Source organism: Onychomys torridus, chromosome 3, assembly GCF_903995425.1.
Source record: "Onychomys torridus chromosome 3, mOncTor1.1, whole genome shotgun sequence".
NCBI lineage: Eukaryota > Metazoa > Chordata > Mammalia > Rodentia > Cricetidae > Onychomys > Onychomys torridus.
The window spans coordinates 127,465,477-127,486,860 of NC_050445.1; the positions used below are offsets into that span (position 1 = coordinate 127,465,477).

At 49.3% G+C, this 21,384-nt stretch overlaps 1 protein-coding gene across 1 annotated transcript; it reads right to left on the reverse strand.

Annotated features, from left to right (window-relative positions):
- Positions 1-1,743: 1,743 nt before the first annotated feature.
- Positions 1,744-18,070, reverse strand: Cd8b (CD8b molecule). The gene is made up of 6 exons (XM_036182888.1): positions 18,013-18,070; positions 14,732-15,094; positions 11,685-11,777; positions 6,593-6,682; positions 4,791-4,827; positions 1,744-2,068 (listed from the first exon to the last, which is right to left on the reverse strand). The coding sequence occupies exons 1-6, from the start codon at positions 18,053-18,055 to the stop codon at positions 2,056-2,058; spliced, it is 639 nt and encodes a 212-aa protein (XP_036038781.1). The 5' UTR covers positions 18,056-18,070; the 3' UTR covers positions 1,744-2,055.
- Positions 18,071-21,384: the final 3,314 nt, after the last annotated feature.

Here is a 21,384-nt window from a genome sequence, read left to right on the forward strand (position 1 = left end):
GCTTCTCTGAAGTGGCCGTGAAGAGCAGGCGGGATGGAGCATGCTTCTGGAAATTCTGCATGTGCCAGTTGCTACGGCTTTTGCCTCGCTTGTCCTAACTGCTGGAGGCCATGCTGCAGGCAAATGGAGAGACTTTTAAAATTCGGGGTTCTTCCTCTCTGCCCTGACTCTAGTTCAGTGGTTGCTCCTTGGTCAACCCCTCTTTGGCCACGGAGGCTAAAACATGATTAGCAAATGAATCGATTATAACTCTGGTTTTACACCTTTGCTTTGGTGAAAGGTTGTCTTGATGCAGGAGTCTCTGGGGCTGAACCTTCCTGAGCAAGGGCTAAAAACAGGGAGGGACACATGGGGACATGAGGTGATAGGGTCTTATGGCTCTAATCTGTAAAACCTGTTACCTACCAAAAGTTCCTCTCTGTAATTGTCAGCAGGGTATGAAGTATGCCTATTCTTTTTCCCCTTACCTTATTACAGAAGAAAAACCAAAAAACCAAAATTTTACCTGAATATCTCCAGGAACATAATGGCTACTGATCTGTGAAACAACCTCATTACACCATGAGAAAGCTCATTTAAAAAAAAAAAAAAAAAAAAAAAACGTTGGTCAGGATCGTCTGGTAAGATGCCTCAGTGGGTAAAGGTTCAAGCCCCGTGACCTGTGTACTATGCCTGGAATCACAGTGCAAGGAGAAAACCAACTTCTAAAAGTTGTTCTCTGACCTACTTACACACACACACACATACACACACAGTATTTTTAAAATTGCCAGGTGTAGGGCTTACACCCTTATTCCCACACTTGGGTGCCAGAGGCCGGTAGATTTCTGCAAGTGTGAGGCTAGCCTCATCTACATATGGAGTTCTATGCACGCCATAGCTACATAGTGAGACCCTGTCTCAAAAATAAATGAATAAATAAAACCACTCTCTTTTTTTTTGCTAACAGACTCCAAAGCCCTCCAACGGCTGGAACAAACACCTGTTCTTTCCTATCAAAAGAACTTCTAGTATCGCTGCAGGTGAAAGCACTTATGAGTGTGTGTGAGTCTGTATGTGTGTGTGTGTGTGTGTGTGTGTGTGTGTGTGTGTGTGTGTGTGTGTGTAGTGGCCACATGGCCTGGCTTTGGGAGTCCTGGGTACTTCCTAATGTCCTCATCCACAATTCAAGTTAAGGGCGCGTTATGTGACCAAATGAGGGTCTTAGATGTAAGATGAGAACACACTAAATGAACCCCACCCCTGGGCTGGGGACCATATGCACCCAGGACCTTGTGCATTTAGACTAGTGTTCTACACTCCCAACCCTTGTTGCTTCTTTTTGACTGAAGTCGACACTTTGGTTATAGAGGGGCTGTCCTGGTATGTCACAGGAACCACTTGCATCTTTAACACAGGACTTTATTGTTAGAGCCATGACATTTTCATAAAAACGCCAGAGAGTAAGAGGAGAAATATCCAAGCCGTGAGAGAGAAGAAGTGAAACTTAAGAATTTCCTACTACGAGATGAAGTAGAAGTGTGTCTTCTGACCCCCGGGAAGCCCTGAGAGACCAAGATGGCTGCGGAGCCCAGCAGCTGTTTGCAGGAAGCTGCCTTGTTCACAAACTGGCTTCTCCCTATAAAGATGGGCAGTCTTCTCTGGAAAGACCCGGGGTTGGTCCCCAGCTCTCTCCCATGAGAGGCCAAAGAGCCCAAAATGCTGCCCTACCAAGCAACTTACAAAGATGGCTGAAAGGCCACCATCCAAGGTCCAGTCCAAGAAGGGTACAAGAACCACAGGGGTGTCACAGTGGGAGTTCGTGGTTCTTCAGCACACTCTGTGAGTGACTCTGGATGCCAGGGCCTTCTCTGTGAGACTCCGGGTGAACCATCAAGCGGTTCTGATGCATGAGGTCCATAGACAGAGCTTGCAGTAGTTCAAAGCAGGAGGCTTCGGCAAGGCAGTGGAGTCTCCACCGTTGAATGAACCCTTCCCTCATTTGTCCAGATCGTGCTTTTGACTGAGCGCTGTCACGATCCTTTGGTGGCAGGATATCAATGTTGTGGGCACTGATCATTTGTGAAACCTGGCAAGCAACAGCAAGTTGTAAGACACCTTTTCAGGCTCGTGACACTGCATTTCTGTAGCAGAAGCAAATGGCAGATGCAGGAGGAAGCAGGTGCGCCTGGGGCTGAGAGCTTTATGTTAGGATTTTCTTTTAGGGCCCATCTCTGTCATTAAAAGGATTAAAAGGCCAAAAATGCCGGGCGGTGGTGACACACGCCTTTATCTCAGCACTCCAGAGGCAGAGCCAGGTGGATCTCTGTAAGTTTGAGGCCAGCCTGGGCTACAGAGTGAGATCCAGGACAGGCTCCAAAACTATGCAGAGAAACCCTGTCTTGAAAAAAAAAAAATCCCCCCCCCCAAAAAAACAAAGAAAACCAAACTAGAACAAAATAACACACACAAATATAGCTCAAAACCACTCTGTGGGGCCAGTAGGATAGCTGTGGTGAAGGTGCTTGTTCAATATCCAGTACCAGGCGTTCTCACCTGCCAGAGTGCACATGTACAAACATAATAAAGAAACATTTTTAAAAAAATGTTAAAAGCCCCTGGCTTTGAATGATGTTGCTTCTTGAAGCCCTTTCTAAGATGAGCTGATTCACAAGTGCGCACAGGAGGCCAGAGGCAATGGGCCGTTGGTGTGAGGATGCACTATGAAAATAAAAGACCTGCCTCAAACTGCAGCTTGAGTTTGCTAATAGCTGATCTGTGAGGCCCAGGTGCTGTGTGTCCATACCTGACCATAACAGCAAAACCAGAAGGGGGTTTAAAGGCTCAGAAGCCACAACCCAACTGCACAGGATCAGGGGCTTAAGATGAGTTCAAGGCTGGCCTTTGTACACACACACACACACACACACACACACACACACACACACACACACCCTCAAGTAAATAAATCTGCAAACATTTTTTGTTCATTTTCTTTTTGGTGTTTTGAAACAGGGTCTCTTTACATATTCTTGGATCTCGATATGTGGTCCGGGCTGGTCTCAAACTCACAGAGATCTGCCTGTCTCTGCCTCTGTCCCCCAAGTGCCAAGATTAAAGGTACGCACTGCCAAGCCTGGCTACATTACTTTTTTCTTTTTGAGACAAACTGGCTGCGATCTTGGACTCCTGATCCTTTTGCTTCATCTCTTAAGGGTCGGCATTACAGCTGTTTGCAACCTTGCCAATCAGCACATCTTATAAGCAAATGTAAAAACAAATCATAGATGTGAGTAGAGCTGCCCCAAGCAAGGAAGGGGGCTCAGGACCCCCCAAACACACACACACACACACACACACACACACACACACACACACACACACACACACACACACACACGCTGTGCACGCTCTCTGCCTCACTGGTCCACAGAACTCTTGGATGCCATATCTCAGCATCCCATCACTAGTTTCTTCAAAAATGGCATTATCAGGTCACTGGGGAGCGGGTGAAAATGAAAAGACATGGTGGGACAAACAGGGAGCGCCAGGATGAGGCTGGCTCTCTACAAAGGCCACAAGGGGAGGCTTTGGCCCCCCAAACTCTCTCGAATCTTAGAAGCTCTCAAGTTACGATTCTCATCTTTTAGGTGAAGGTGGTTTCTAATTCCAGCCCAGAACTTGCAGAACCATCTCACCATCAGAACTTGCTCACCACCTAAGCTATAATTGCAAATGGCCTATAAAATATATCAGACTGGAGAGATTGTTCAGTGGGTAAAGATGCTGACTGCCAATTCAGATGTACCCCTGTCTCTCTCTCCCTTGAGCACAAGGCTCTATTGCTCTCTTCCATTTGGAGACATGGTCCTTTCTTTCTTCAAACGTGTGTGTGTGTGTGTGTGTGTGTGTGTGTGTGTGTGTGTGTGTGTGTGTGTTTAGATGTTCTGAGGATCAAACTGATGCGTACGGCTGGCAGATGTGAAACAGCTGTGCTGAAGGAAAGCATCAAAGCCAAGGGTTGCGGGCTGGGGCTCAACTGGTAGATCATTTCCCTGTGGGCACCAAGCCCAGCATGGTGGTATGTGTGCCTTCCCGGCATTCAGGAGGTGGAGATAGGAAGATCAGGAGTTAAAGGTCAGCCTTAGCAAACAGCAAGTTCAGGACCAGCAAGGAATAGGGGAGACCCTGTCTCAAAACAACAACAAATCAAATCCAAGAACACTGTCTGAGCCTGAGGATGGGATCCTAGACCTGAAGTCAGGGAGCAACCACAGCCTCTGTCTTGTACAAGCCTCTGACTCCTGCTAAAGTTTGACAGGTAAAAATACATGACCTTTTTTCATGTGTTTTCAAATTTATGTAGCTGGTTAATTATTTCCAAGATAGGATTTGTAACCCCAGGCTGGTCTGGTACTATATAGCAGGGAATGACTTTGAGCTTCTTTCTTTTTTTTTCTTTTCAAGACAGGGTTTCTCTGTGTGGCCCTGGCTGCCTTGGAACTCACTTTGTAGACCAGGCTGGCCAGGAACTCAGAGATTTGCCTGCCTCTGCCTCCCAAGTTCTGGGATTACAGGCGTGCTCTACCCCCCCCCCCCCCCCCCCCCAACCTCCCCAACTCCCCACCCCCACTGACTTTGAACTTCCAATCTGCCTCCTAGTGCTGGGAGTGAACCACTATACTTGGTTCACACGGTGCTGGGGTTTGAACCCAGGACTTTGAGCATGCTAGGCAAGCACTCTGTCAAGTCATCCACACCCTCAGGAAACCCCCCCCCCCATTCTGGCTTTTTTGGAGAACAGCACTTACTGTTTCATGAAGCGAATTCGGGCTTTCCTGCGCAGGCCTGAAAGAGCAGAGAAAGGCAAGTCAGCGCTGGGTGGCAGGTCACTAGCATCACGCCTCGGAGCCCAAGAGGAAGACGCCGGGGTTAACCAACACCCACGACTTCATCTGGGGTGCTAGGGTGGGCCCCCAATTCCTCATATTTCACACTTGTTGTTGCTTGCTTATATAGGTTTAAAATATTTAAAAATCGGCCGGTCGGCGGTGGCACACGCCTTTAATCCCAGCACTTGGGAGACAGAGGCAGGCGGATCTCTGTGAGTTCAGAGGCCAGCCTGGTCTCCAACTCCAGGAAAGTCACAAAGCTACACAGAGAAACCCTGTCTTGAAAATATTTAAAAATCATTTAGTCCACATTTTTAACCGCCTTCATGCATGCTACTAGATCCTACTACCACTATGTCCATCTTACACGTGTGGAAACTGAGGCACAGAGCGTATGAGTTGTCAAATAACTTGCCTAAAAGCCATGTAGATAGTGCCAGAGTTTTAATGAAGTTCATCTGCTCCAGTTCTCCCTTAAACAAGCTTTCTTGGGGACCGGAGGGCAGGCAGCACAGTGGTGGGACACAAGGCCGTAGGTTCAAATCTCAATAAACACACAATAAATGTCATTGCCTTTTGCAGCCGGCCAGGCGCCAGAGCTCAGAGGCATCCAAAGTAGCGCGTGCGCACTCCTACCGGGATGCAGGATGGAAAGAGAAGTGTGTTGTGTTCACGTCCACAGAATACTTTGTATTTGTTTTTGAGACAGGATCTTAGGTGGCCCAGGCTGGCCTCAAATCTCAAATTCACTATGTAGTCAAGGCTGGCCTTGAACTCCTAATCCTTCTGCCTTTCCATTCCAAGCACTGGGATTGCAGGTGTGTGCACCAGGCTCAGCCTGGCCACTGGGGTTCTTGGAATGAGGTACACACAGACTTGTGTGTGAAGACAGCAGTATATCAAAATACTCAGGCCCTCAGCTGCAGCTCGCTGGGGATGGGGCCCACGACCGTCAGAAATTCACAGGGATCTGCGACCTTGGAAAAGTTAAGAGCCTCTGGTCTGGCTGGTGTCCCTGACGCTTCTCTCTTCCCATCATAGATGCCCAGGGTGGAAAAGTGACGTGCTCACGGTGGCAGAGGTGAACAAACAGAGGGACCACGGGTAGTCTGGTCTCTCCTCTGCTTTCCTGTCCATTTTATGAGGCCAGTGCCTGCAGGGCCTGTGGGATGGAGGAGCTGAGAGCAGCAGCCATGGAGCAGGAGTGTGAGGACACACACACACACACACACACACACACACACACACACTTCTAGGAACACCATTCAAAGGCCACAGGTGAGCTCTTTTGGGCACTGGGCTTTCATCTCTACTGCCCACAAGCCCCCATCTACCCAGCACATGGGCCCATCACAGACAGCAGCCCTGGTAGGTAGGCAGAGGTCTGTGCTTGGGTGCAACAGTTGAACCCCACTGACGCCAACGTCACTGGGCTCAAACCTAGGGTTTATCTGACTGCAGACACAGCCTGAGTCTCACGTTGGCCTCCTGGGTCTGTGGGGTGGTATGTCTCTGTGGTACAGCGCATCCAACGTGCCTTGGGTTCAAGTCCCTGCGCTCCCCCAAAGTCCCTCAAAGACAGAAAGGGTCACTTGCAGAGCCATAAGGTTTGTTGGGGCAAATTTACCGTCTACTCTACTGCCCTAGTGAAGAAAGTATGCCTAGCTGCACTTTAGGTAGCAAAATGGGGGCCCCACACTGTCCTGTAAGCATCAACTCACAGTGAAAATGGATGGCCACACTCAGGGATACCAGCAGAACCAGGATGGAGGCCACCAGCAGGCTGAGGGTAACGAGCCCACACGTCAGGCCTGAAAAAGACACACGTGACACATGGCATGTACTCAGCACTGATTCAGACACAGGCAGGGAGCAGCCCCTCCTCCCAGGGTGTCTCACTGGTGGGCTTGTTGTTGTTGGTTTTTGACACAGCATCTCACTACGCAGCCATCAGTTTGTAGCCCTGGCTGGCCTGGAACTCATGGAGCTCTGTCTGACTCCCCTTCCAAGAGGCAGCACCATTGGATGTATTTTAGCATACTTCCTTCTGGTTGATTTTAAAATTCACTTTAATTATCACAGGTAATTTCATACGGAAAATGTCAAGTTACATCTATATTTTTAATGTGTTAATAAAACTTGGGAGTTGTTTATGTTCAAAGGAAATAGATGTACATCTCATGCCTAATAATAAAATGTTACTATTCATTTAAAAAAATTTGAATTTCACAAAAAAATAGATGGCTATATTTTCACTGTAGTTTACACCTGGTCAGAATACTCACAGACTAAAACGGATAATTTTGTAATCTTACCCTTTCGTCTAAACACACAGTTTTCACGGGTATGTGCAAATTTCACTGTTTGTTCATATACGCGTATGTGAATGTGCATTCGGGGTGTGTGCACATGTGTGTGGGTGTGGAGACCAGAGGGGGCTGGCTGGTGTCTGGCCCTCTCACTTCTACCTCTTTCCCCTGAGACAGAGTCTCTCACTAAGCCTGGCACTAGACTGGGGGCTGGCAAGCCCCAGAGGTTCTCCTGTCTCTGCGTCCTCCAGCTTTTTATGTGGGTGCTGGTGATCTAAACCCAGGGCCTCATGCTTTCACAGCAAGCATGCTAACCCGAAAAGTCCTCTCCCTAGCTGCTGTCTTCGTGTTTTTATTTTTAAAGATAAGATTTCCTGTATCCCAGGCTGGTCTCTAACTCACTGTGACCAAGGATGATCTTGAACTTTTGATCCTCCTGTCTCCATCTCTCAAGTGCTGGGATTACACTTACGGGCCATTACGACCATATCTGACAGGCTAGAGATTGAACCCAGCACTTTGTGCATGCTAGGTAAGCACTCTACCAACTGAGCTACATCCTCGGCCGCTTAGCCTTCTCCTTTTCAGCTCAGTGGGGTGTACCGTGTTCATTTTTCCCTGTGAATGTGTTCCTCCTCATCCTTTAATCTTGCCGACACACGCTCTGCCCCAGCAGAGTCACAGGTGGTCCTGTGGGCGCACCATTGTTTACTTAGCCATCAGCGGGAATCTTAGCTGTTTCCTGTGTTTTACTCTTATGATCAGCCTCGCAGAGAACATTCTGGCACATTTGTGTCTGCAGGTGCCTTCCTGAGGCAGAAGCTGAAAACAGGGACTACTGAACCACAGACTCTGTCCATTTGGGTTGTAGTAGACTGTCAGGTGTCTTCGTTTTCACGCCCACCCAGCGGTGCACCTTACCCCCGGCCCTTGTGGATGGCGCTTTAGCTTTTGACAGTCCAGTGTGTCTTCACGGGAGAGAGGGAGAATGACTGAGTTTACTTCAGTCCCGATTCTGTGTGGGCTTCAGCCTATTTGCTTTCGTCAGCCGATTGCACGACTGTTCTTCTGTGATTTGGACATCTGTTCACTTGTCTAGCTTTTGCATGCTATCTAAGCTGCAGGGCTTGTATCCTTGATGTTCTAGATCCTTCTTCAACACGTTCTGGTCTCAGATCAGCCTCATAGTTGATCCCCCTGAAGGGCTGGGGTGCAGAGCCCAAGCCCCACGGGTGAAAGATCAGAGTGCAGGCTTGGGCTCTTGGTGGAGAAGTCTAGAAAGCCCTCCGCATGAGGGAGGAAGAGACTTTCGGCTAGGTGCACCAGGGAGAGAACTAACTGGAAGCTTCAGCTTTCGAGGACAGAAGGCAAGGAGTTGTTTTATCGTTCCCTCTCACTTTGTAGTTTTCAGAAACCAAGGCCTGGACTGGGGATCTAGCTCAGCTGGCAGAGTCCTGATGGAGAGAGAGACTTGCACAGCTTGACAAATGGATTATGGCTCACCCGGTTGGGGAGGTTCAAGGGAGGGGAGCTGATGGATAACATGCCAGTTACACGTCCGTCTGTAATTTCCCAGGTAGTGGACTAGTGCAGAGCAGCAGAGGAGGTGGCAGGGGCAAAGGAGGCTCCCTGGAGTGGCCACATTGAAATGGAAGCCAGGGATGCTGCTGCAGCTGGGGGACCATGGTTATTTATGCCAACTGATTGCTCTCTCTCTCTCTCTCTCTCTCTCCTTTCTTACTTCCTCCCTCCTTCCTTCCCTCCCTCTTACTCTTCTTTTTTGCCCCCTCTCTCCCTTCTCTCTTCCCATTTCTGTGTGTATGTGTGTGTGCGTGTGTGTGTGCGTGTGCGTGTGTGTGTGTGTGTGTGTGTGTGTGTGTGTTAGATTTATTTATAAACAGGTTCTCATTCTGTAGATCAGCCTGGCCTAGAATTTACTATGTAGTCCAGGCTAGCCTCTGACTTACACTGATGATGAGCCTCCTGCCTCATTCTCTTGAGTGCTGAGATCACAGGTAAAAAGCCATCATGCCTGACTTACTCATTTTTGAGACAGGATCTCACTACGTTGCTCAGACTACTCCTCCTCCTCCTCTCACCTGATCCCCCTGCCTCAGCCTTCTGAAAAACTGGGCCAGCAGGGACTGTGTTTTGTGGGGTTTGTATTTTTGTTGCCTGTCCCTCAATCCTTTTAATCAAGTTTTCGGGGCATAAGATGTTATAAAAATGGAGTCACTCTGTCTTCCCTTTCATATTCATATTCATAACAGAAAGTCTTTCTGTTAGAAAATTTGGGTTTTCTTTTTTGACTAGTGTTTTGATTTGTTGGAGACAGGGGTCTCATAGAACCCAGATTGGTCTCAAACTTGCATTGTAGCTGAGGATGGTCTCGAACTCCTGATTGCTTGGCCTCACCCTTCCAGGTGCTGGGATTACAGGCATAAGGCACCAAGCCTCCTGGTGACCTCAGGAGGCAGCCCCTACCCTGCAGCGAGCACCTCCTCTGGGGCCTTTGTATGCTGCAGTGAAGCAGCTCAGTCTACACCCAGCAGTCCTGGGGTGTGGTTTGGTCTCCGGGCAACAGCAGATGGGACTCTGTTGGTCACCAGAAACTTTTGGGGGTGGAAGTCAGTAAGTTTCCAGAAACACATTTGAGCATAAGGCTCAAAGGTGCGCATGAGCCTACTCCAGCCCAGACGCCTGGCGTTCACAAATCAGCTTGTCTTGTCGGAACCCTACCCTTTGAGTTATGTTCTCTGTTAGACTGGGAAGGAGTCAAGTGCCGGCCCTTGGCCTGGGAATGTTTGTTTGTTGACAGCTTGACTGTGATATGATTTGCGAACCAGAAACTCCACCTGTTTAAACTACACAGTTTTGAGCAGGTGTACATGTCTATAATCCCAAAACCTGTGAGCCTTCGGCAGAAGGATTTGAGGTCAGCCTGGGTTAAAGTTAGTTCCAGGCAGCCTGGATCTACACAGGAAAACCATGCCTCAGTGAAAACTAGAAGCATACACTCAATGGTTTTTAGAGTCTTCCTAGAGAGGTGAAGCCACCACATCGTCTAACTTTGGGACATTTTGAGAGTTCCAGAAAAACAGAACAAAACAAAACCCCTCTGTACTGGTTAAGACTTCTCATTGCTCCCCAGTGCCCACCTACAGGCCGCCTTTCCTCTACTTCTGTTTCTGTGACCCTCAGAGCCATGGACATCTCACGTCTATGGAGCCACACAATATAGGGTCTGCGATGTTGTCAAGACAGGGTTCACTGTGTTGCCCTGACTGACCTGGAACTTGCTTTTGTAGACCAGACTGGCCTTGAACTCATAGAGATCCACCTGCCTCTGCCTCTGAGTGCTGGGATTAGAGGCGTGGGATACCCCACCTGGCTAAAATGTGTGGGTTTTTCGTTTTTTGCATTTTGTTTTTTATAACTAACCTTTCACTGTGCATTTTCAAGATTCATTCTAATTTAATCATGTAACAGTACATTATTTGAGTGAGGGGCATTGAGACAGGGTCTTACATAGCCCAGGCTAGCCTCAAGTGACAAATAGTTGAGGATAACTTTAAACTCCTGATCTTTTTGCTTCTACCTTCTGAGTGCTGGGATTACAGATATGTGCCACTGCATCTGGGCTCGCTCTTCCTTCCTTCCTTCCTTCCTTCCTTCCTTCCTTCCTTCCTTCCTTCTTTCTTTCTTTCTTTCTTCAGGGTTTCTCTGTGTATCTTTGTGCCTTTCCTAGAACTGGCTTTGGAGACCAGGCTGGCCTTGAACTCACAGAGATCCACCTGCCTCTGCCTCCAGAGTGCTGGGATTAAAGGTGTGCACCACCAACGCCCGGCTTTCTTTCTTTCTTGGGGCTTCTCTACATAGCTTACCTTGAACCTGTTTCTTGCCTCAGTCTCCTGAGTGTTAGGACTATAGGCATGGACTGCCACACCCAGACGGTACTTAATTCTTTTTTTTTAATTACATTTATCTATTGACTAGTATACGGTGTGGGCCGTGGCACACATGTGGAAGTTAAAGAATGCCTCGCAGGATTCCATTTTCTCTTTGTACCACGTGGTTCTCGTGAACCGAAGACAGCCAGGCTTGGCAGCAAGGGTCGCTACTTTCTGAGCCATCCTGTGAGCCCAGCACTGCATTCTTTATGTGCCTTTGTATTGCCTGTATCCTGTTTGGTTAGCCTATGCATGAGGTGCGGAACATCTGGGGTGTGCCCACTTTTCTGGCTATGGTGAGTTGTGCTGCTTCGAGCACCTGTTTGCAGGGTTTGGGTGGCTGTATCTTCCTTAACGTCTTGTTCTGTGATGATTTGTGGGTGTGGCCTCACTGGACTGTGACCTGCTGTCATACTCAGTGTCCCTTTTGTTGGCCCAGCTTGGGGCTAGAGATATAGGCTACGGGTCAAAGACTCGGCAAGAGTTTGTACCAGGGAGGAAGGGAAAGTAAGGAGCTGTGGTTTGTTCTGTGGGTGCAATGATGGGAAACTCACCCTTCTGGGCCTTTGGGTTGGGGGATGGGCACTGTTTCTTCTTCTTGAGGATGGTCTTCTTGGTGGTCGGGGCAGTGGTAGGAAAGGCATCAACTACAGAAGGAAGAAAGAGCCATATCTCAGCCAGGTAAGCAGCAAGACTCACAGGCAGACTGTGCACCTTTCTTCCAGGCACTGAGTTCTCAGTTCTCACTCAGATGAATGGAGAGCCAGTGGGTGGGGATAGCCTGGTGTACTGGAGGGAGGCTATGGAGCCACCAGAAATGAACAGAGTCTTGTGCCATCATTAACAACTGTGTAGCCTGGGCTAAGTCGTCTGTTCCTCAGCTTCCCATCCGCAGTAAGATGACTTCTGCTGGGCAGTGGTGGCACATGCCTTTACTCCCAAAACTAGGGAGGCAAAGGCAGGCAGATCTCTCTGAGCTTGAGGCCAGCCTGGTCTACAAAGTGAGTTCCAGGACAGCCAGAACTACACAGAGAAACCCTGTCTTGAAAAACAAAAAGGACGGTGGTTTCTACTTTGTCGTGAGAATCAAGAGCATGGCATACCTAGCAAAAGATGCAGTAGGCATGACTACGCTTGGCAGAAGACCTTGGGTTGAGGTCCTTGGTCCAGCCAGGCATGGTAGAACACACCTTTAATCCTAACACTTGAGAGACAGAGGCAGGTAAACCTCTGTAAGTCTGAGGAGGCTCACCTAGTCTACATGAGTACCTGGGCAGTCAGTGCTATGTAAAGAGATCCTGTCACAAAAACAAAACAAAACAAAACAAAACAAAACCAAGAAGACCCCTTGGTCCTTTGGCATGACCAATCTCTGAGCCTCCTTGCCAGCCCCTAAGCTGGTGGAAAGGAGATGGTTGTCCCGCCCTACAGAGCATCACCAGTTGGGAGAGGTGGATAAGCTACAAGCTGGGACTCTAGACCCTCCTCCCTTTCCTGGATGGCCCCTCCTCTCCTCAGTTTTGATTCAGTATCTCAAGCTGAGGAGTTGGGAGAGAGGTAGAAGTGGACAGTGGGACCAGTGCACTGAGCAGGGAGGTTCTGAGGTGTGGACTACGAGACCATCCACCCTTAGCATAGGAGACGGGCTAGGAAGAACCAGAAGACCATTTCCGGTACCATCTCTGACAAAACATTAACCACATTAGGTCACTGCAAGGCTTTTGACCATTGGAGCCAAGGAGATGTTGTGAAGTGACAGCGATTAGCAGCGATTAGCAGTGACAAGGGCCGAGAGTCTAGACCCACTGGGTGTTAAGTCCTTTAGCACTCATGACTCCGAAACTAGGTCCATTTGCCTCAGCTCACACTGAAAGAAGCAGGAGTCTCCCAGCTGCTCAGTGGTGAGCCCGGGGGAGGAAGCTAGCAGTAGCCTCCAGGCCTTGGCTGGCACAGCATCCTGAGTCTGGTGGGAGGGGATGGGGACAAGGGAAGGTTGCTCTGTTTTCGTTTCATCTCACTCTGAGTCAGATCTCCTCAGTTCCTCCCGGTCCATGGGTTTGACCTCTCTGTCTCTCTCTTTTTTTTTTTTTGGACAGGGACAGGTTCTTGGAACCCCTAGTGTTCTTGAGGGCCCGAACAAGGTCTGTTTTCCCCAACACTCTCTACACTACACACACTTCTCCTCCAAAACATTTGGACCCTCCAGCCCAGCAGGTAGGCTCAGGCTCCGGATGTCCTTGTCCCTGGGAAGACACTGAGGACCCTGGGTTGCTGGGCAGCACCCAGGACTTGGAAACATGGAAAGCCAGGATAGGTAGAGATGGAAAAATCACCAGTTCTTATTGCACATCCACCTTTCTCAGACCCCGAGGCACTGGGAAGGCATGGGGCTCATAGAAACAAAAGTAAAAAGTAAATAAACCCGACCTTACTCTCCCCTCTCCCTGCCACCATGTTAGACCGGAGACTAGAGAGGCCATGGGGACCTCGCTCTGTTTTTATTGTCCTTGTTGGTTTACATTGTAACTCTGGCCTTGTCCCCAACTGTCTCTGTGCCTCCTAAGGCCGAGTGGCCTAACTTCTGGGGGTGGCTGGGGTGCCCTTGTGACTCACAGCCCCTAGGTGAGTGGGAAGCAAACCAGTGAGAAGCCCAGTCCTGGCTTGAGCTGGAGAAAGAGCTACAGCCAACCACAGGCCTGAGAGAATCTCCGAGGATTGCTTTCCACCCCAAGAGATGAATCCTTCCTGTCCAGGGTGGCTAGTCTGAACAGAGATCCACTGCACACATAAAATATGTACCAAATGCCATGAATGAAAAATAAGTTACCTGTTTTGATCAACTGGGTTCAATAAAACGCATTGTGAAACTCATTTCACTTCTTTCTTCCTACTTAGGTGCCTCTTAGAAAACGGAAAATCATGTCTATGATTTGCAAGGTACTTCTGCATATTAATGAAACTGCAGCTTCCGAGAACTAGAGGCAGCCAGCAGCTGCCTTGTCCAGGTTTGGGAACTGAGGCAGGGGGAAGGGAAAGGCGCGTGATGGATTGCTAGCCTGGCTGGGCCTGGGGTCCAGTTTCTTTATCCCCTGAAGCTCCAAGTGTGGATTTGAGCCATAGAACCCCACAAAGAATGCTGAGAGAGAGAGAGACAGAGACAGAGACAGAGAGAGAGAGAGAGAGAGAGAGAGAGAGAGAGAGTGTGCCCAGGCAGTGAGAGTGTGTAGGTACACTCAGGGTTCCTGAGATTGTAGTCAGGGCAGGGATACTGCTGTGTCAAATCACAAGCGCCCACCTTTGACTGACCTGTTTTCACCTCATCGGCTTCCCATCCAAAGTGGGAGTAGAATACTCCGTCTGCTGGGTAGTTGGCCGCATTAAGGGGCACAGCTACATGCCATCCTCAAAGGTCCTTGGCCTGGGTAACTCTCAATGTGCATTTCTATTAGTTTTAGAGATGGCGTGATTAGTCATGGGTGCAGAGTGGGGCTCACTGAGAACAGGCAGCCCCTGTACCCAGTGTGTGTGTGTGTCTGTGTGTGTGTGTGTGTGTGTGTGTGTGTGTGTGTGTGCTCCTTCATAGCCTTGAAACCATGCTTACCCACGTTCAGCTCCGTCCCTGTCCCAAAGATCAGGCTGGGGCTCCCGATCATCATGCAGAAGTAGGTGCCACTGTCCTCCAGCTTCACACTCTTGAGATCAAGTATGTACCGGGTTATATCCGAAAACATGATTATGTTTTCCTTCTTCACCCCTTCACCATACATATAGGTTCCTTTGGAAGGGTTCCAGGAAGCCAGGAACTCAAAGCGCCTCTCCTTGGCGGTTCCCTGGCGCTGTCTCAGCCAGTGGATGAGTGTGGTCTTAGGGAGACTTTTAGCTTCACAGTACACTTTTGCCGATTGGTTGGTTAGAACTGTCAGGGACTTAGGGGTCTGAAGGAGGGCAGAGCTGCTCCAGAGAGCTACAAGAAACCAGAAGAAGTAAACCAGGCTGTTGTTATACACATGTAATCTCGGCTCTCTGTGGGTTGCAGCAGAAGGATCAGAACTTCAAGTTTAGTTACATAGTGAGTTCAATGATAGCCTGGGCTACATCAGAACTTGTCTTTAAAATGAGAGAGTAGGGGGAGGGCTTGTGAGATAGCTCAGCAGCTAAAGGTGTGTACCACCAAACCTGACCTCCTGAGTTCAACCTCTAGAAACAGAAGGAGCAGAAACCATTAGTACACATGGCTGCGCACAGCAGGGGGCCTCAGAATCACAAGAGTTTGTCTGGGAGGCAAACGGGAGCATCTGCTAGAGTGTTAACAGCAGGCGATGTCTTTGAACTCACAAACATTGACTGCAGGGCAGGATTCGCTGTGCTTGCCTTTACTGAGGCACTGGCCGACAATCTACTCTTCCACCTGTGGCCCTTGGCATACGTCAATTTAACCAAGTCTCACTCTGGCTCCAGGGTGTTTATCCCCCCCTTCCCCAGATGAGAAAACACCGGCAATAAATTAGCTTGTTCGGAGTCTCACAGGGATTCAAATCCAAAGAGCCAATGTCGAAAGCCAAAGCTAGCTGCCCGCCTCACCTGGCTGTGGCTCTGTAGAGACAGGCCTTTGGTAGTGCCAAGCGGCTGAAAGAGACCTGGAGCAAACTGGGAGAGGAATTTGGAGTCTTAGGTCCAGGGCAAGGCTCCTTTGGGCAGTGAGAGATGTCTGGACCTAGTTCAAGGAGCTGACCCTAGTAGGTCGTTACTCTCCAATCCCCACAATGGACCTGTCACGGACTTCTTGCCCCTCAGGGCAGAGCAGTCATTACAGAAGCAAGGTTGAGAGTTTATGTGTCTTAGATGAGAAGAACAGCCAGGCAGAAGGAGGAGCAGGCATGGCCATGCACACCGCCTTTGCCCTGTACCAGCTGTGGGGCCTCAGAAGTCACCAAGTTCGTGGTCTCCTGTGAAAGAAGGGCAGCTTGGCTGGGCTGGGCGCTATTGTCCTGCTTGCTGCAGAGGGTTGGAAAGAAAAGAAAGGAAGGAAGGCAGGTATGGTGGGGCACACTTAGAATCCTAACACTTGAGAAGCTGAGGCAGAAGGATTGCTTTGAGTGTGAGGCCAGCTTGAGCCACATTGTGAATTTCAGGGAGAAAAAGAGAAGTGCAATCGTATGTGAACAGTGAAAACTCTCACACCGGGCAGCCTCTGCGGACAGTGAGGTGCCTGTGTGAAACGTCACACAGGTAAACTCTGCTGGCAGATCTAAGGTCTCAGGGGATGTTCTAGGCACCAAGTCAAGTCTCAAGGAGGGTCAGACTAAGTTTCTTTCACATCCAGGACCACACGGGTTCTAACAAACCCAGTTTGACCCAGAAAGCCTTTTCCTTTGGCTCAGAGCAGAGGGCCATGGCCAAGACATAACACAGAGAACAACAGGGCTGGCTGGCCAGGGACCGGAGGGTGTGTGAGCCCGGGAGAACCAGCTGCTTGAGTTAATGGTGAGCTCACTGCCTATAATTGTGGCTCAGGTCTTACGGCCCCATCACGGCCTTCTCTAGGACTGAGGTGGTGAACTAAACCCGGAGTCCACCCTCGGACCACTCTGAGCTTCCACTCCCGTGGAGAGAATGAATATTTCCCTGGGGCTCAGTTGCCACTACATCTCCCTTCCCCTGAGGATCAGGCTACCACTTCTGGGCCGTGGCAGCCATTTTTATTGCCTCAGGTCACTGGCCTCTTTGGGGAAGCTAATGTGAAGTGATTATGCCAGTCTTCATTGCAGTGTGTCAGGCACAGTGCGTGTGTTGTCTGATTTGATCCTCACCAAATCCTATGGGGGAGAGACTCATTTTACCCGGGAGCAAACAGCTCAAGGGAAAGGTATACTCAGGGTCACACAGCCTGTGTGGAGCGGGCTCACACCCAAACCGAGGTCATAGGACTTGGGTGAATGAACTCAGAGCCTCAGAATTGAAAGCTGCACACAAAATAGGGCCACAGCTCCACAGATGGCAGGAGCCCTTCCAAAGAGCCCAGAGGACACGCACAGCCAGGCTTCAAGTCACACATGGTCTCATTCGATCTGTTTGGTAGCCCCGGATTCCATTTTCAGAGGGACCTGGCATTTCTAGAGTGATCAGCAGTAGTGTTAGTGGCTTGGACTAGGCCTGCCTCCGTCCCCTTTGCGATGTAGTTGAACTAATCTGGTCAGAGGCAGCGGCTGCCGAGCCCTGTCTCCCTCAACTCTGTAATCAGTTTGGGGCTTCAGGTGGTGCCAGGCCAGTGGAGATTCGAGGAGTCTCTCCCTAAAAAGCACACTCGCTGGGTCTGGTCACAATGACAGACTTTAGGCCACACGTCTGTGCCAGCCCCAATATCCCATCTGCAGTGCCTAATGCTGCTTCTTGGGGGTGCCATGCTGCGCAGGACCCTGACTGCACAGGACACTGGAGAGTGAGGGGGTCATATAGTGAGTACCTCACCATAGTTGTCCCTGAGCCAGGTACAGCAACGTGTGTCCAGTTTACTAGAAGCAATTGCCCAGACGTACTAAGAGTGTGTCTACAGACCCGGGCCTGGGCGGGCCTGGGCCTCCGAGAACTAACTGCACGGGGCACATCCCTGTGAACCCCTAAGCAGCTATGTTTCCCTTCAGTTTCTCTCTCCTCTTTTATTTCTTCTTCCTTTCCTCTCTCCCCTTCTAGTTAAGGCTGTGGGGCAGTGGTGGCTTCTGCCCTAGGCTTCTGGAAAATGAGCTCCTGGGCAGAATCTTCTTCCCCCACCAGCCTGCCCTGTCCCCACAGCCTGGCTCCTGTCTGTTCCTCCTGCTGCAGAGTCTGCCAGGTCTATGGTCTCTGCTCTAGGGCAGGCTTGTGCTTGCCCACTCTGGGTCTTACCTGCCAGCTTCACACTGAAGACCAGCCAGAGCCATGGCTGCATCTTGGCGCTCGTGAGGACACCTGCTCCCTCAGGGCTCCGTCAGCCGAAGAAGGGTGGGTTAGGAGCCAGGGCGGGCGGGTGGGGCACCCTGAGTGTAAGGGAGGTGGGGTGCTGATGAAGTAAGAGGGCGGGGCTGCCAGGGAGGAGCAGAGTCATGGTGTGTGTGTGTGTGTGTGTGTGTGTGTGTGTGTGTGTGTACCTGTACCCTATGGCCTTCGTCTTCATCCTCGACAGTATCAAAGGCTTTGACTTTTCAAAGCAGCCACCAGACCTCTGCTTTCTGGTCAGGAAGTAACAGTTCTCAGTCATGCCAAGCAGTTGGACCTGTGTAATGCCTCCTGCCCCTGAGAAAGGCTCAAGACAGAACCCCGATACCCTGTGACAACTGGGATAACTGAGTCACAGAGCTGCAGGTCTCACAGCTTTGTGCAGCTGGGCCCTAATTCGGACACTTCTTCATTTCTTTCTGAGCAGGCTGGAGGAGGGGCTCATCTTGGTTGGAGGACAATCCACTGTGGTTAGCAAGAGACAGGCTTTACATCTGTGTGGCTCAGGAAAGGAGAAGAGCTGTGGAGGACCTCCAAGAACCAGTGTTCAGCTGGCCCCTGGAGTGATCGAGACACCCTTCGAGAAGGGAAGGAAAGCTAACCGACACACGGAGAAATGCAGCCGAGGGAGGCGAGCTGGAGTGCCGCTGAGGGGCCCAGACCTTGCCCGAGAGCGAGCGAGGCAATGTCAAACCTGGACCTGGGGTGTTAGAGTGTCGGTGTCTCCCCTCCTGCCCTGCCTTTCAGCACTGCATGCCTCGGGCTTCTTGACTAGTTTTGAGATCAAAGCCCCATCAAGAACCTGTGAAGAGACCCAGTTTGGCCTGTGGAGGTTGGCAGAGGTGAGTTGGAGGAGGGTTGCACAGGGAAACTAGATCCTTGGTGATCTGTCTGCTGGGAAGAGGGAGGATGGAGACGGGCTAGGAGAAGACAGACAGCAGAGGGTTGCAGGTGTCCGAGAGCGCCAGCCAAGCTGGCCGGCCCTGCACACTGAGTTTCAGAAGAGGGGACGGGACATCACTGGTGGCTAAAGCTGGCAGTGGGGCAGAGACACTGTCACCTCAGTGTCTAAGCGCACTGTTCTTTCCCCTCTTTCGGGTTCCTGGTGACAGGTATGGAAGACCCGAAGCAGGAGTTCAAGAGTTCTGGAGAGGAAGAGGGAGTGACCATGTCCTGACCTCAGCTCTCTGACAGGCTCGTCTCCACAGTATTGTCCTGTTGTCACTGTTCCCAGGAGGACCTGCTAAGGCCCAGATGTACACAGCGTAGGTAGTCCTAGGAAACCCACACACTAGGAGTTCTTCAAATCCAGCTAAAACTCACTGATCACAGAGCGAACCATGTGAAGGGACGGACACAGAGTGTCAGCTGATAAATGAGTGATCCGTTCACTCCCCAGTGGCTCCTTGTTACAGAATCTGGCGACTGTTCACATTCAACTACTTCTCTGAATTTACTTCTTCCTCACGATGGACTTGCACACCAGACGTACTTAGTAAATGGCCTCTTCGGTTTCTGGAGAAGGGGTTTCAGGGTCAGGGATGATTTTGAACTCTTGATCCTTCAGCATTCACCTCCCCAAGGCTCCTTAAACTCTTTCTGATTGTGACCCCTTTCTGGTCCCCAAATTTTTCCATGTCCCTATGGAAACATACATACAAAGCAACCATTTGCTGATAACTAATCATAAATGAATTTTTTTTAATTCTACTTTTTAAAAAGATATTTTTGTGTGGGAGTGTGAGAATGCATGCTTTTCCTCGGTGGCTAGAAGAGGGTATCGAATATGCTGGAGCCAGAGTTATAGGACTTTATGAGCCACCTGACACCTTTATGAGCTTAATTAACTCAGGTCATTTGGAAGAGCAAGTACCCTTAACCACTGAACTGTCTCTCCAGGTCCCAGTAAAATTATTTTAAATGATTTCTTTGCTATGCATATAATGCTACCATTTATTAATGATGGAAGCAAATTTGCATACTACAGAGATGGATGTGCTTGTTTATTTTTACATGAAGAATTAAATCTGGCCTGAATATTTTGGTACCGCAGGACACAGAACATCAGAGTTGAAGGACATCTTGATTTTATAATTGTCAATGCAGAGGAAGCTGCTTTATGTTAATATAGCACAGAATGACAGAAGTATGTTTGTGGACACTTCAGAAACTGTGGGCCTAATCCCAAGCCTAAATCCATTTAATGATTTAAAACATTTTTTTAAAAAATGTATTTGTTTTATTTCATGTGTATGAGTGTTTTGCCTGCATGTGTGTCATGTACATGCTTGGTGCCTGTAGCAGTTAAAAGACAGTGTTGGATCCCCTGGCACTGGAGTTACAGATGGTTGTGAGCTGCCGCATAAGTGGTGGGGACTGAACCTGGGTCCTCTGTAAGAGCAGCAAGTGCTCTTAGCCACGAGTCATCTCTCCAGCATTATGGGTTTTGTTTTGTTTTGTTTGACTTTGTTTTGTCTTGTTGTTTTAAATAAAACCCAAGTCAGCAACTCAAACATCAATTTTTTAAAAAAATCAAACATTCTAGCCAGGTGGTGGTAGTGCACATCTTTAATCCCAGCACCTAGGAGGCAGAGGCAGGTGGATCTCTGAGTTCGAGGCCAGCCCGGTCACAGAGCAAGTTCCAGGACAGTAGGGCTACACAGAGAAACCCTGTCTTGGAAAAAAACCAAAAAACCAAAAGCACAAACAAAACAAAGAAGCATTCTAACACAATACAATAAAAATATATATATATATACTGACTCAATATTTAAGTGATGATGATGGGAAAATACTAAAAGTCTTTGTTTCTGTGATTAAACCATGGTGTTTCTGTAAGAGCATCTAGTATAACCCCACAATTCACAACATGCAGTTGTCTCAAGTCAGACTTCAGATGCTAGTGTTTTGTGGCATGATGGTGTGTACAGGGCTAAGAGCCCACTCTGAGTGTTCAGAACCAAGTATCAGTATCGTGGGATGCCATGGGAGTGAGGGCTGGATTCATCATACATTTGATTTTGAATTAATTTTTGGTCAGTGCACAATCAGAAACCCTTTCTCACAGCCAAATTTTGTGCAATCCCTACATTCAATTTCATGATCACTTCTGGGGTTGGAACCCACAATTTAAAAAGCTGGAATTGCCCAAGTCCTGGGATGATAGGTGTGTACCACTACGCCCGTCACAAGCATGTGTTTGAATCCCTGTTTTTAATCCTTTGGGGTATATATACAGGAGTGAAACAGCTGGGTCCTTCGGTCAGTCTGTTTGGGAACTGT